At 43.1% G+C, this 14,937-nt stretch overlaps 1 protein-coding gene across 11 annotated transcripts in view; it reads left to right on the top strand.

Annotated features, from left to right (window-relative positions):
* Positions 1–14,937, top strand: part of DEPDC5 (DEP domain containing 5, GATOR1 subcomplex subunit) — a 123,292-nt gene that overhangs the window by 45,724 nt on the left and 62,631 nt on the right. For 6 of the 11 annotated variants that reach the window (XM_019643168.1, XM_019643172.1, XM_019643170.1 and 3 more), the window contains exons 19-24: positions 37–73; positions 957–1,077; positions 4,323–4,543; positions 8,058–8,261; positions 9,932–10,067; positions 11,070–11,167. In XM_019643168.1, coding sequence (XP_019498713.1) covers positions 37–73; positions 957–1,077; positions 4,323–4,543; positions 8,058–8,261; positions 9,932–10,067; positions 11,070–11,167 — 817 coding nt within the window. The remainder of the gene's footprint in view (positions 1–36; positions 74–956; positions 1,078–4,322; positions 4,544–8,057; positions 8,262–9,931; positions 10,068–11,069; positions 11,168–14,937) is intronic. The other 5 variants (XM_019643174.1, XM_019643175.1, XM_019643173.1 and 2 more) reach the window with 2 other exon arrangements.

Below are 14,937 nucleotides of genomic sequence, written 5' to 3'. Positions count from 1 at the left end.
AGAAGGGAGTGATTGATTCTCCATTTAATTTTACAGCCTGCCTCTGAGAAAGCAAAAGATGGCCGTGATACGTGTGAGTATTTTTCTCCTTTCATTTTTTTTTTTTTTTTTTTTGCTAAGAGTCAGCTAACTCATGGCAGCCAGATTATGTGAGGTTGCATAAAAAGTTCGCAGCCAAGTTGGGAGACCTCAGTTTCCCATGTGTTACCTTTGAAAGGTCCTTTAACCACCTTTGTATATTTTTGTCCTGTCACCTACAAAATGGATAATGATAAAACCTTGTTTTTCTTTCTCATAGGTCAATTGTTGTGGTCAGGTAGAAAATTTCAAAGTCCTAAACATACATATTAAGATGATATTTTAAAAGTGAGATTACAGAAGAATGAAATACTGCCATCACCTTGGCTTTACTGAGTGCTCTATACTATTTCTACATACTTTGACATATAAGTCATTAAATTTCAGCATCCCGATGAAGGGTTATTTTATTTATTTATATATTTATTTTTAAAAGACTTTTATTGGGGAACTGGAGGAGGGGAATTGGGGAAGGTGCTCTTCCCAGGTGAGGCAGTCACTCACCGGCCATTGGATGGCCGCTCACTGCAGCTCACAGCAGCTCGCGCTAGCTGCTGGCCAGCCTCACTGCAGCCTGCACCATCGCCGGTGACTCATGGCAGCCCAGCTCCAGGTCGAGCTGTTGTTCACCATCTTAGCTGTAGAGGGTGCAGCGTCACTGGCCCTAATGTGGAATCCGAACTGGGGCTCTGCTGCCCAGAGCTAGCGTCCCAAGCCAACTCGTAACCAATGCGCCACTCGGCTGGTCCCCGATGAAGGGTTATTATCTCATTTTTTTCAGGGGAGATAATGATCACCTGTGAGTTTGATGAAGACCCTCTGAAAGCATTGGATTGAAATGTGTTTTGATAACAATTTGTATTATTTGTGTATTTCAGCTCTTGGGACGCCGAAAGAATCTGAGAATGCCCTTCCCATCCAAGTAGATTATGATGCCTATGATGCTCAAGTGTTCAGGCTGCCAGGCCCATCCCGGGCTCAGCGCCTCGCCACCTGCAGGTTTCCTTCCAGATTCACTTTGGGGTGGATATAAAAGTTGCTTAAGGAAAACCTGAGGTCATGAGAGCAACCTTGAAAATGTTTTCAATTAAAATTAGCCAGGGCCGGCTGAGTGGCTCAGTGAGTGCGAGCTCTGAGCAACAGCGGTTTGAGTCCTGGTCCGAGCTGAGCTGCCGCTGAGCTGCCAACAGGTGACAGGATGGCTCAGCTAAAAAAAAATTTAAAAATAAAATTAACCAAATGGAAGCCATACCATATAGATCATTAGAGGTTCTGTTCTTGAGTTCTGTGGACCAGCCATTTTGTTAGCTATGTTTGCTATGAAGTATTGTCTTCAAATAAGGAGAGCGCTCTGCTTTTTCCAGCCAAGAGAAGCAATTCACAGTTTCTGGAATCTTCTCGCTGGGCTGTCACTAATATATATAGGTCCTAGGGCCCAGAGTTCCTTTTGGATTTATTATTCCCAAAGGGCAAGACACTTTTTTTTCCTTTCATTCCTGCTTGTTAGATTTGCTCCGTGGTGCTTTGGTCATATAGTAATTGTGACACAGCCAGATTTACCAGTATATTCATTTGTGGGTCTTGTGTAAGAAAGCTCTACCCCAAGGTTAGAAATATGCATTTTATATTTTCTTTTAATACTTTATAGTCTTGGATGTTGTGCTTAGTTCCTTACGTAGAAGTTTGTTATTAATGTGTGAAACAGCTCTAGCTTATTTTTTTCCTAGTTGACCAAATTTACTAGATTTCTTAAATATGCAAGTTTATTTAAGCACAACTGATTGAAACAGTATTCTGTCTCTTCACATTGTGACAAATGAGCTTGTAGTGGCTATGTGATTATCTTCTGTCCTTTTCCCTCATCCCATCCTAATGTCTCATCCTGACACATGTTTGGAATATTTGGAGCTCAGAATAAGTACTGTTAACAGCAACTCCTGTACACAGACTGCTTAGGGGCTCAGTAGTGCTGATCTTAAAATGCTTTCATAGTCCAAGATCCTTTTCATTTTTCTAATCAAAGATGACAAGACCTGGTGTTTGAGACACCCAGGTTGTGTGTCCTTGAGGGCCCAGACCATGTCTCAGTCAGTGCTTTGTCCCCAGGGCAGGGTTGAGCATATACTGTGCTCAGATATTTACTGTTGAGACAGTGAATGTGTATTCAGCCCTGGGGATCTATTTTCAGGCCCTATTTAAGCTTTTACTTAAAACAAACTTTTTCCAGGTGGAAAGAGAACATCTCTGTCAGAAGGGCAACCTTGTCAATGGTTGCTCTTTCATTCTGGATTTTTCCTACCCATTGAGCTTTTCTCCTTCTGATCCTTCTTCCTACTGCTTCCAGAGGCTTTCCCCTGACGGAGTTTGATATTTTAATCAGGGTGTACTCTTTTTTAAACTTTTATTAAGGAAATGTTCAAGCATATTCAAATAGAGAGAAATTTTTATTTTTTTAAGATATTTTTATTATTAGCTTTAGGTGTACAAAAACAGCCTAGTGATTAGACATTTACATACCTCACAAAGTGATAACCCCATTAAGTCTAGTACCCATCTGACACCATACATGGCTATTACAATACCATTGACTACATTCTCTATGCTGTACTTCATATCTTGTGACTATGCATATGTTTTAAAATTATCGTTGACATTCAGTATTATATTAGTTTTAGGTGTATAGTGTAATGGTTAGGCATTTATATAATTTATGAAGTGATCCCCCCGATAAGTCTAGTACCCATCTGATACTATGCATAGTTTAAAAAATATTATTGATTATATTTCCCATACTGTATTTCACATCCCCATGACTATTTTGTAACTACCAGTTCGTACTTACTAATCCCTTCACCTTTCCCACCCATCCCCAACCCCCTCCCATCTAACAACCATCAGTTTTTTCTTTGTACCTATGAGTGTATTTCTGTTTTGTTTGTTCATTTATTCTGTTCTTTAGATTCCATATATAAGTGAGCTCCTATAGTATTTGTCTTTCTCAGTCTGACTTATTTCATTTAGTATAATACCCTCTAGGTCCATCTATATTGTTGCAAATGGTAAGATTTCATTCTTTTTTTTATGGCAGAGTAATACTCCGTTGTATATATGTACCGCCTCTTCTTTATCCAGTCATGTGTTAATGGACATTTTGGTCGTTTCCATGTCTTGGCTATTGTGAATAGAGCTGCAGTATACATAAGGGTGCATATATCTTTCAAATTAGTGTTTTGGATTTCTTTGGATAAATACCCAGAAGTGAAATTGCTGGGTCATAAGATAGTTCTATTTTTAATTTTCTGAGGAACCTTCATACTACTTTCCATAGTGGCTGCACCAATTTGCAATCCCACCAACAGTGCAACGAGGGCTCCCTTTTCTCCACATCTTTGCTAATACTTGTTGTTTGTTGATACATTGATGATGGCCATTCTGACAGATGTGAGGTGATATCTCATTGTGTTTTTTATTTGCGCTTCTCTGATGATTAGTGACGTTGAACATTTTTCATGTGTTCATTGGCCATCTGTATGTCCTCGTCTCTAACAAATAAGAATTTTTTTAAAAAAACATTATCACATTACCCTATTATTGGTAACAAAATTAACATTAATTCCTTAATATCTTCTGATAGCTAGTCCATATTCAGATTTCCCAATTGTTTCAAAAATGTGTTTTTACAGTTGTTTTGTTTGAACTGGGATCTAAAGAAGATCCTTTTGTTGTATTTGGTTGTAATGTCTTTTTTCTATGACTGTAGAGTGTCTTGCTTTCTTCATTTGACTGATTGTTTCCTTATAAAGTTTAACTTTTCTACTCTCTGAATTTCCTGTAAACAGGCAATTCTCTAGAGGTTTGATTAGATTTAGGTTCAGTTGTTGGTATCGAAAGACTCTTCAGGTGGCACTTTGTACTTCCTCTTGCATCACGTCATAGCATGTGAGGTTACCTCATTTTCAATGACATGAGATTTATCGGTGGCATCAAACCAGAGCAATCATTTCTTCACAGCTATGATCCCAGGACTTCAGCCATTTGAGAACTGTCCGTCATTTCACCCCTTTCGTAGAAACTGCTCAGGGCAAAGTACCTCCCTCGTATATTATCTCCCACTCATAGATCTTGTTGGGGACTTTTGTTAATTGGTTTCTCAAGTAGCTTAGGCTGGTGACGGGGTTTTATAGTTTTGACTATAGGTAGGGCAGTGTCCCTTACTTGGTGGTAACTTGTCCCTCTCCGGTCAGGTCTGTGCGAGAACGGGAGAGTCACAGTCGAAAGAGTGCCAGCTCCTGTGACGTCTCCTCCAGCCCTTCCATTCCCGGTCGTGCACTGCCCGCTGAGGAAGTGAGGAGCCAGGCTTCTGATGACAGCTCCCTGGGCAGAAGCGCCAACATCCTGATGATCCCACACCCCCACTTGCACCAGTATGAAGTCAGCAGCTCCTTGGGCTACACCAGCACTCGAGGTCAGAGCTGAAGCATGGGCAGAGCTGGGCAGAGTAGGGCACAACTTACTTCCTATAGTAAGGGATGGGGGTGTGTGGCCAGGTGTGGGGTGTAAGTCCCACATTTTAATTATTTCCATGCCAGTGTAATGAATACAAATCGCCTTAGCTGTATGTATGTGTGTATTATACTAGCTTTGTCTGTACCCTTTCTTCCCCTGTCACTAGAACTATTGTATATACCTTTCCATATGTTAATGTAGAGCTTTTCTGGGGCCTGAGGTCAAAGGTGTTTGCTTATTTCCTTATCATTTCCATTCGTGCTATACTGAAAACAACCTCTGTCCTATATTCCACTTTAAGGTTTCTCCTTGAGTTACCTGTTAACCTGGCTTGCACTAAAGAGCACAGGTGCTGCTTTTCCTGTGTCTTATCTTTCCCATCCAGCAGCACCTAAAGCTAGATTGTACAGGTCCCTCCTAACTTTTTAAGCATTTAAAAAAAATAATAATTATGGATATATGGGAAATTGTAAAAAAATATACAGGGAGGTCCTTGTACCTTTCACTCATTTTCCCAGTGGTGACATCCTGCATAACTCTAGTACAATATCAAAACCAGGAAAATGACATGGGTAAAATCCACAGAGCTTATTCAGGCTTCATCAGTTTACATGCAGTTGTGTGTGTGTGTGTGTGTGTGTGTGTGTGTGTGTGTGTGTGTGCGCGCGCGCGCGCGTGTGCATGTGCATGCAGTTTTATCACGTGTGTAGATTTCTGTAGCTACTACCACAGTTAAAATCCAGAATTATTTCATCACAGCAAAGCTCCCTCATGCTCCTCCTTTATAGCCACACTCCCCCACTAATTACTCCTCCATAATTTCGTTATTTCAAGAATGTTATCTAAATGGAAGCATAGCCCTCCTGACTTAATCACTGACTTAGGAATGTTGTGTACGCACAGCTGTCTCCTGTTACCCGGGAAGGATTCCCAAAGGGCACGGAGTATTTTCTGTGACCCAGCATGTTGAAGGGGAAAATGGGCAGGCCTCAGGACAGGAAAAGGGCACTTTCATCCATTAGGTACCATACACACTGGGCCAAGGACGTAGGAAAATTTTTGACTGAGAAAATGTTTTTTTGTTTTGTTTTTTTAATGGTTCAAGGTACAGAAAGGACATTTTGAAAGAGAAAGGAATAGATATTTAATTACATAACTATAGTAAACCATCTATGTTACTTAGACTAGAGTTAGTATTCAAAAGAATTTTAATACATTCTGGAATTTCTAGGTTAGCTTTTCCCCACCTTCTGGGAATTTCAAAGTTTACATGACGGTTACTCTCATTTTGCTGAGAATATTCTTAGAAGGGTCTGTCTCAAAAGCTAAATTAAACTAAACAATCCTTTAAAAGTCTTTAAAAGCCAGATCTCTGCGGAGATAATGTTGCTCTTCATCCAAGTTGCTTTGAAAACAGTTTTCTTAAAAATCATCTGAATAGTAGAGTTGATTTCAGTGCCCTTTAGTGATATTTGGGAGTTTATTAGAAAAGCCAATAAGCAATTCACTGGAATATTGTAAGGCAATAACATCTACAGGCCTTTAGTTTCCTGTTTGTTTAGGGATTCTCACCCATCTACCCACTCAGTGTAACATAGGAAACATTTCTCCTTTCCTCTATACATATTTTTGACCCACTTTATTGCTTAGTCCTGTTTTTCATCCTTTTCAAAATATGTACTCAAATATTTTAATTGGGTTTTCTCCTTTTATTTCCATGATAATAAACTAGACCACATTCTTTTTTATTTGGTAAACCAGAGCATCAATTCATTAATTTACAATGAAAAATACAGCTTTTTAAAAAGATTTTATTGGGGAATCGGGGGAGGGGAACAGACAAGTTGCTGTCCTTTTGTTCTTCAGTCTAGTTGTGGAGGACGTAGCTTCACTGGCCCATGTTGGTATTATCATTGCGCTCTTCCTGGGTGAGGCAGATTGGTCGCCAGCCACTGGATGGCCACTCACGGCAGTTCTTGGCAGCTCAAGCCAGCTGCTGGCCGCTCACGCTGGCTGCCAGCCTTTCATGGTAGCTTACGGCAGCCCACTGCAGCTCCACTGCAGCCTATGGCAGCCCAGCTCCAGGTCAGGCTGTTGTTTACCATCTTAGCTGTAGAAGGCACAGCCTCACTGGCCCTAATGTGGGATCCGAACCGGGGCTCTGCTGCTCAGAGCTGACGTCCCAAGCTAACTCTTAACCAATGTGCCACTCAGCTGGCCTGAAAAATACAGCTTTCATGGAGATGTGAATGTTCTCTTCTTGCATGTAAATCAGCTTGAGGAATTAAATATTACCATATATCATGCTCTTTGTTGAATAGATAATGGTGGACAAGACAGAGTCCTTGATGCCATGGAATTTGCATCTACTGGACCCACAACCTAAGTGGTAGCTTAGTGAACATGTGATGTACACAGGGGAGTTGATTTGGGATTTCAGCTCTTTGATCCACTCAGGTTAGCAGGCTGCCTCCACCTCCATAATATGAACCTGTTTGCCATTGTACAGGGCAGGTCAAGTCTAAATACCATGTCTTCTCTGTACCTGGTCAAGGCTGGTGACATCCATTTCTTAATCCTTTTCTCCCAGGATTTTTTTTTTTTTTTAACACAAAGACATTTGATTGGCATAGTGGCCTGGAACATAAGTAAGCAGTTGGAGGGGTTTCTAATCTACTGGTCATTCAGGGTCACAGGCTTCTTTCATTCTGGGATGCCATGATCATCAACACTGGTCTCCAAATCACAGCAGGGGAAAAGAGAATGGAGATCATATGCGGAGATATTTGTGATCTAGGTCTTCATTTGGAGCATGTCATTTCACCTGTTCACCTGTGTTCCATTGGCTGGAGGTGGCTGGAGGTGGCGCCAGTGCAAAGGGGCTGGAAACTAGTGTGTGTGTGTGTGTGTGTGTGTGTGTGTGTGTGTGTGTGTAAAATCAAACAAGTTTAGCAAACACATGGACTATCTCTGCCAGGGTCGTGTGTGTGTGTGTGTGTGTGTGTGTGTGTGTGTGTGTGTGTAAAATCAAACAGGTTTAGCAAACACATGGACTATCTCTGCCAGGGTCTGCCCTCTGGTCACAAATATACTATATTTTTAGCATCCCTTCCACATGCAGAATATACCCACCCCATCTCGAAGTGAGGCAACTCAAATCCTACCATTCACTTGTGTTACCTAGGTTAAAGTCCAGGGTCTGTATTTGCTATGTTGTCCTCCTCATTAGGTTTGGGTGTGGCTTCACTGGCCAGTAGTTTGGGAACCAGAACTCCCTTCTCCTAAATATTTAAAAAATAAACAAACCTAATATTTCATTTCTTTCAGTTTGGCGATTTTACTTATTTTCCTCATTGCCTAACATGTATGATGTCCAAGGTTCTCGTCAGCCTTGGCCGATCGGTCTGCCTGGTTCAAGTTTCATTGTGTCTCTGTGCTCTCTCTTCGTGCCTCAACTCTATGATAACTGGCAGACATCCTGGAGAACATGATGGAGCCACCGCAACGAGACTCCAGCGCACCGGGGAGGTTCCACGTAGGCAGCGCCGAGTCCATGCTGCATGTTCGACCTGGGGGATACACACCCCAGCGGGCACTCATCAACCCCTTTGCCCCCTCCCGAATGCCCATGAAGCTCACGTCTAACAGAAGGCGCTGGATGCACACTTTTCCTGTGGGTAAGTCGGTGGCTCAGGAAAGAGTCCGGGAGTAGGAGCTCCCAGGCCTGGTCCTCAGCACTAATCAACCAAATGGCCTTGGTCAAGTGTCTAAACTTCTCTGTATCTCCCGTGCCCCGCCTATGAGGTGGGGATAACCATGCCCACTACCTCACAAGTGGTCCTTGTGAGGGCCCTGAGGGCACATTTGGGAATAGGCTTTGTAATTGTAATTATCTGTATCAACTAATGAGGGCTTCCGTTTTTCTATTTGAAAAAGATTGTGCTCTACCAACTGCTTTCTTTCCTAAGACTGATGTCTTTCCTTCTTGTTCATTCCTTCCTCTCTGGGCTCTGGATATTGATATTACTGTTTTGGTTACACAGGTATGTTCCTTTGTTCTTCCTTAGGGGTCTCTGACAACTGAAAAAAAATTTTTTTGCCTCCAAATTCACTGTATTTCCTAGCCTGACCTTTTTGATCTGTATTCTGGCCAAAAAATGACAGTAAGGTTTTATAAAGCTATGGCTAAAATTAAACTTCAACTTAATGGGCTCTTACTGGGATGGGAAGGAACAGATGCATTAAACTCCAGGGTATTTTCATGGAAGCCATCCTGTTGAATGCTTAGAAATGTCTAGTTATTATTTTTTGTGCTTGCTTTTAGTGTGATAAGTGAGTAAGCAGTGAACCTGGTTCTTTTGGCTGTAATTGGGGGGTCATTCCCAAACCACTCCCATCTGTGCCATAATCAGTTACACAAATTGTTTCTTTCTGGTGTCTCTCTCTTTCTGTTGTTGTTCCTGCTGGCTCTCTTCAAGTTCTCTTACAAGAACTCTTGATATTTCTTCCAATACCCTCAGCTCTTCTTGCTTTTGTGCTTTTCCTCCCAATGCAATTTTGTGCTTTTTCAACTTCTTTACTAAAACAATATTCTCCAAACCTGCATCCTCCTGCCCACCTGGCCCTCTGATTGCTGAGGCCCTCTTTTGCCAGGCTTCCCAGTGTTCTGTCTCCTCACTTCCATCCTCAGAGGTTCTTTTCTTTCCCAAGCTAATCTGGTCTCCTGCACCCATCTTGCCTCTTCCACATTTGGGGTTTCACACAGATCGTTTCTTCTACCCAGATATTCTCCCCTTTAGGGCCTGCTAACTTTGTTTAACACTCAGCTCTGACACTTCTTTCTCCAGGAAGCAATTAGACTTGACTAATTCTGATTTATCTCCTACTCAATGTCTTTTTTGTACCTTTGCAGCCTCTGCTTCAAAGAGTCACAGTTGTTGTTATCTTATGTTTGAACAGAGTCATTGATGTTTCCCTTGTGTGTTCCTTTTTATTTAGTTTGTGTTAACTTTCCTGGGAAGGGTCCTTGTCTCCTATATGTCTGTATTTCCCTATGGCGTCTCAGTTGACATGCATGAGACAGAGGCTTTTAAATATTCTCAGGCTGAACAGGATGATGAACATGAGGCCCCACAGGAGGAAGAGTCCTGCTCAGAAGAGGAGATGTCCCGTGTGGGAGTCAGAGGGTCGTGTGTATAACGTTCCTCTGTGTGTGTGGACTGTGGGGTGCTCTCTCAGCCTCTCTAACACCTGTATCCCAGCAGCTGGAAAGGAGGGAGATTGAAGCTAAGTGCACAGAACTAGCTATCGGGTGGGCATGATGCTCAGTGGATCTTTATCTGGGTAGGACCATCCGGAGAGGCCATCCAGATCCACCATCAGACCCGACAGAATATGGCGGAGCTGCAGGGCAGCGGGCAGAGAGATTCAACTCACTCCTCTGCAGAGCTGCTGGAGTTAGCATATCATGAAGCTGCTGGAAGGTGAGAATGTGTACAGGGTTCTGGATGGTACTTTGAGAACACTGTCCGGCACCCAGGATAATGTGCAGAACAGACCGCTGACAAATGTCATGTTTGCAAGACTCGCAGAGACAGGATGAGATCAAGGCCTTCCTTTGTCAGTCAGCATGAATCCCTTAACTGGGCCAAGTGCAAAGCAAACAGCCTGACATTTTTGCCAGAGATGCTAAACCTATGCCCTGCTTTAGCTTTAGGTTTAATTTAAAGCATGCTTTGTAAATTTCAAACATGAATGTTTTTTAATCCTCAGTCAAGGGTGAAAACAGGTGCTGAGATAGGTGATTCATGCTGTGTGTTTTTTTTTTCAGTTAGGTTATGACTTTTGTCATTTTGGCCGTTGAGAAATTCCACTGTTGAGTTTAGAAGTTAATGCTAAAAGCAATGGAAATCAAGGCCTGTGTTTATAGAAACAACTTTTTGAACCAGAGTTCTCAATGTGATACAAGGCATCCCAAGAGAGTCAGTGTGGGAAGAGAGTCATTTAATCCTTGACAAGCATGAGCCCAGGTGACACCTAGACTCACTGTGATGCTTTAGGAAATGCTTTGCAAAGAGCAGTCTTTGGCCCCTTTGCACCCATCTCAACATCCAATGGGTTGAATGAGGGCTACAGACAGGGCATGACCATCTTTACCAGATTAACTTGATACCTCTTTTCAAACACCTCATATTCTCCTGTCAGTGTTAGCAGGAGGAGGCTTAAGACAGAAAGGGCAGGCGGTCTAGCGTGGCAGTGGCAGCTAAGGTGCTAGGGCAGGAGAAGCCCATCACAAAAGTCCAGAGGTGGCACACAAACCGAGCGCGGCAGCCTGGTGGCCTGTGATGTGGATCCCAGTGGTTGCCAGCCTATGTGGCCGAATATTCAGGCCTGTTTTTGATTAAAACCCCTGGGACACAGGGTGTTCAGGATAGAAGAGGTGATGATGTGCATTAAGCGAGGTGGCTGGGCTCTGTTCTCTGCAGGCACAGCACCTCCCGCCAGCCTGGTGACGGCATGTCCTTCTTGAACTTCAGCGGAATTGAAGAACTTTCTGTCCACCCGCTTAGCAACAGTGGTGCAGGTAACCAGTCCAAGAGGTAACAGAGTTGGGATGACCAGAGCAGGCTTACATCTAAAAATGACACGGGGACCAAAAAAGCAGGGCCCCGTCTATTTTGGGATCATTTCAGCCACAATTTTCAGTGACCTATTTAGAAGCAGTGCTTTATAATGCATGGCATTATAAATGGGCCGCACATTACATTTTTAGCTGAGAATATGTTGGTCAAGCCACATTTATCATCAGTGTGTCAAGGAGTCGTGATTGAGGGCGGTTTATGAGCTTGGTGTTGAGGGCAGCACCAGGGCCAGAGCAGGAGTGGTTTCTGCTCTAGAAGAGCTTTCAACTGTGTGCGAGGGGGGGCAGACCCACCCCCATGAAAACAATCAGGAGAGGCCCAGAGGGAAACAGTGTGGTTGGTTCTTTGACCTCTTATTGCTTTGCATAGACTAGTCCCTCTGTATAGAATATGCTCTTTCCCTGTCTTCACTCCTTGGCTCTCCCTGGGAAATGGCAGCTCAGTCTTTATAAATCAGCTCCAACAGTAACTCCTCTTTGAAGCCCTCCTTGGTGCTTCTCACTTCTGAAGCCCTCCAGGAGATGTTAGGCATGTTTCCATAGTTTCACATGCATAAGCCAATTGTACCACCACTTGGTACGTCGTGGTCCCACTGTTTGTTTCCATGTTTGTCTCTCCACTAGACTGAAAGAGCTTAGCACATTTATTGACAGATGAACCTATACTTCCAAGGTCCAGTTGCCGTACGTGAGAAGCATTTGAGTGATCCACAAAATTAAGCTAATTGGTGTGCGGTTGTTCAGTTACATAAATATGTGCTAGAATGTTTAGCTTCTTACAGAAGGGGTGGGCACCTTAGAGTCTTTTTCTAGTTATGACGATATAGTTAAATAGGGTCATCCTTACCCTGTTCCTTTATGACCAGTAGCATGTGTTTTCTTTGTTTTTAAATTTAATTTATTAGTAGTAGCATGTGTTTCCCAGAGGTCATCTGGAGGTGGTCCATAACATTGGTCTCACATGGGAATTGAACTCCCATCTTGTGCTTTCTGATCAATTATGTTAGCTAGCTACAGAAAGAAATTAGATAAAATCATTCTCATCTTTGTTACCATATGCAATAACCAGTTAATGTCAGATTTACCTTCAGGACATATCCAGAATCTTAACCGTATCTCATCACCTCCACTAGTCCTAGTCCAGTACAAGATACCATCTTTTGCTTCGATTGTCTCAGTAGCCTGCTGACTGGTCTCTCAGCTTCCTCCCTTTGCCCTTCCATATAGTTTATTTTCAGCACAGCAATTCAGAGTCACCCTTCAAAAACAGAAGTCAGATCATGAAACATCTGCACAAAACCCTCCGAGGGCTTCCCAGCACACTCGTAGTAAAAGCCAAAGGCATTGCAGTAGCCAACAGAGGCCCCTGCATCCTGTGGCCCTCTGTCACTCTCAGACCTCGTCTCCTGCTTTCCCCTCTTCACTCTTGTGATTCCCCAAATACATCAGGCACATCTGAATCTTGGATCCTTTCTCTTGCACTCCCCTCTGCTGTGCCCTTATACCAGAGAGCTTCATGGCTGAGGTCCGCATGTCTGAGTTTGCCCAGGACAGTCCTGGTTTGAATTTATTGTCCTATATGATTATTAACAGTGTCCCCTTTCACTCTCAAAGGTGTCCTGGGTTGGATAATAAATTACATGACCACCCTACCCACAGCTTGCTCCCTTTCTTCAGGTCTTTCCTGAATTACCACTGTCTACCCGGGCACTCATCTTCTTACCTGTCCTCCCTCCCTAGTGTTTCTGCACAGTACCACCTGACATAGCAGATCTTTTAATTTTGTTATATATTTTTATTATAGGGTCCATTAGTACAAGGATTTTTTGTTCTTGTTCATGGCTGTATCTCCAGAGATTAAAACAGTTCCTGGCACATATCAGGTTGTTGTGTGAAATGCTAAAAGCCTTCTGAGGTTAGCCTTTTCTTTACTGAAGAATGTCTTTCTTCATTCTCTGATAACCTTGTTGAAAAATTAACTGGATTTCTTTCCTCAAAGAATCGGGCAGCCTTTTTCTGCCTTGCTTGGTTTTCAATTGACTTTACAGTAATACCTTGGTTTGTGAGCATAATGCATTCCGGTAACAAACAACTCATATTGCAAGGCATTGCTCGTTTACCAAATTAAAATGTATTAGAGATGTTTGCTTGTCTTGCAGAACACTCGCAAACCAAATTACTCTCAATCCAAGGTTTTACTCTACTTTCAAGCCATCCTCAATTCTCATGGAATATGGTTTGCTTTCTTCATACTCACTAAACTCTTATCCATTCCAGAAGTGTTTCTTGGACTCTAGGCACTGTGCTAAGGCCCGAGAAGAAACAAAATGATTAAGACACCAGTTCTCCTCACCTTAGGGCAGTGGTTCTCAACCTGTGGGTTGCGACCCCTTTAGGGGTCGAACGACCCTTTCACAGGGGTCGCCTAAGACCATCGGAAAACAAAAAGATATTTACATTACGATTCATAACAGTAGCAAAATTACAGTTATAGAGTAGCAACGAAAATAATTTTATGGTTGGGGGTCACCACAACATGAGGAACTGTATTAAGGGGTCGTGGCATTAGGAAGGTTGAGAACCGCTGCCTTAGGGAGCTCTGGCTTGTCATTCACTTGGGATTCTATTTGAAGCAGTTCCATGTGTGTGTGTGTGTGGGGTAACCGTGAAAGGAAAGCCATCTCACAGGGAGCTGGTCTGTGAGTGGTTCCAGTGATACCGTGTGGTTTGAACATGTGAGCTAAGTTATGACTGGTGGATGAGGGAGCGTGCCATGATGAAAACGGTGAGAACAAAGGACCCAGCCCTGCTCCTCTTGCCTTTGGAGTTTAGCCTTCAGCCTTTGCTGAGCCTTAGGTTCTTCATCTGTACAATGGGCATAAAGATCTTCACCTGCCTGCCTCACAGAGTTTTAAGGATCAAGAGTAGATCTGGTTCCTTAAGGGCAAAATGTCATATTGGGTCCTTGTTTGGGGACAAGGTGGGGTCTAAACAAACAACTAGCTATCATTTCATTCATTGAAAGAAATAGAAAAGAAACAGGAAGACCTTATCTGTGACCCCACCCATACCTCCTGGGCTTGACAGCTTGCACCATCTGCAGGCACTGAAGCATGACTCACATTTTCTCCTGCATTTGGAGTTGATTCCTATGCGAGTCACGATTCACAGGACTGGTGTCTCTGTGGGTTCCTGTCCTGGCCTCATCCAAGTTCATTTTGAGCACTGTTAGCTGGGGCCTCACACCTGTACTATTCGCTTGTTTTTCACATGCTGCCTAGCAGGGACCAGGTAGCTGGTGGGACGAGGCAGATAGTTTTTATCCCTCTGTTTCTTTAACTGGGCACCAGTTTAAAAGACTTGTGAGTCAGTGTCCTTCCCTTCCTTGGGGTAAGTGCTCTAGAGAATTTTGAAAAAGAAAATAGGTGGTGCCACATATTCTTTCTCCGGTATTAGGACTCAGAATCTGCAACTCAGTGTTTCTATTGAGCATTAGATCCACGCAACAGATTTGACCTGAGAACTGACTGAAGTAAAAAATAAGTCAGCACACCGAGGCCAGGAGAAAGGGCCTCAGAGTCCCTTATCCAGGCCAGGTTGGGTTTTTTTATGCTATGCAAGCACCATCTCTGTAATGCAGAGGAGAAATGACTTGCCCGAGGCACAGGCTTGTAGCTGTCCCCAGGAATCAACCTCGAAGGCCCCACACTGAT

The sequence above is a fragment of the Hipposideros armiger genome, unplaced genomic scaffold (genome assembly GCF_001890085.2).
Source record: "Hipposideros armiger isolate ML-2016 unplaced genomic scaffold, ASM189008v1 scaffold_75, whole genome shotgun sequence".
NCBI classification, from domain to species: domain Eukaryota; kingdom Metazoa; phylum Chordata; class Mammalia; order Chiroptera; family Hipposideridae; genus Hipposideros; species Hipposideros armiger.
Note: the sequence above shows the minus strand (reverse complement) of the source record. Positions and strands in the feature narration are given on the sequence as shown.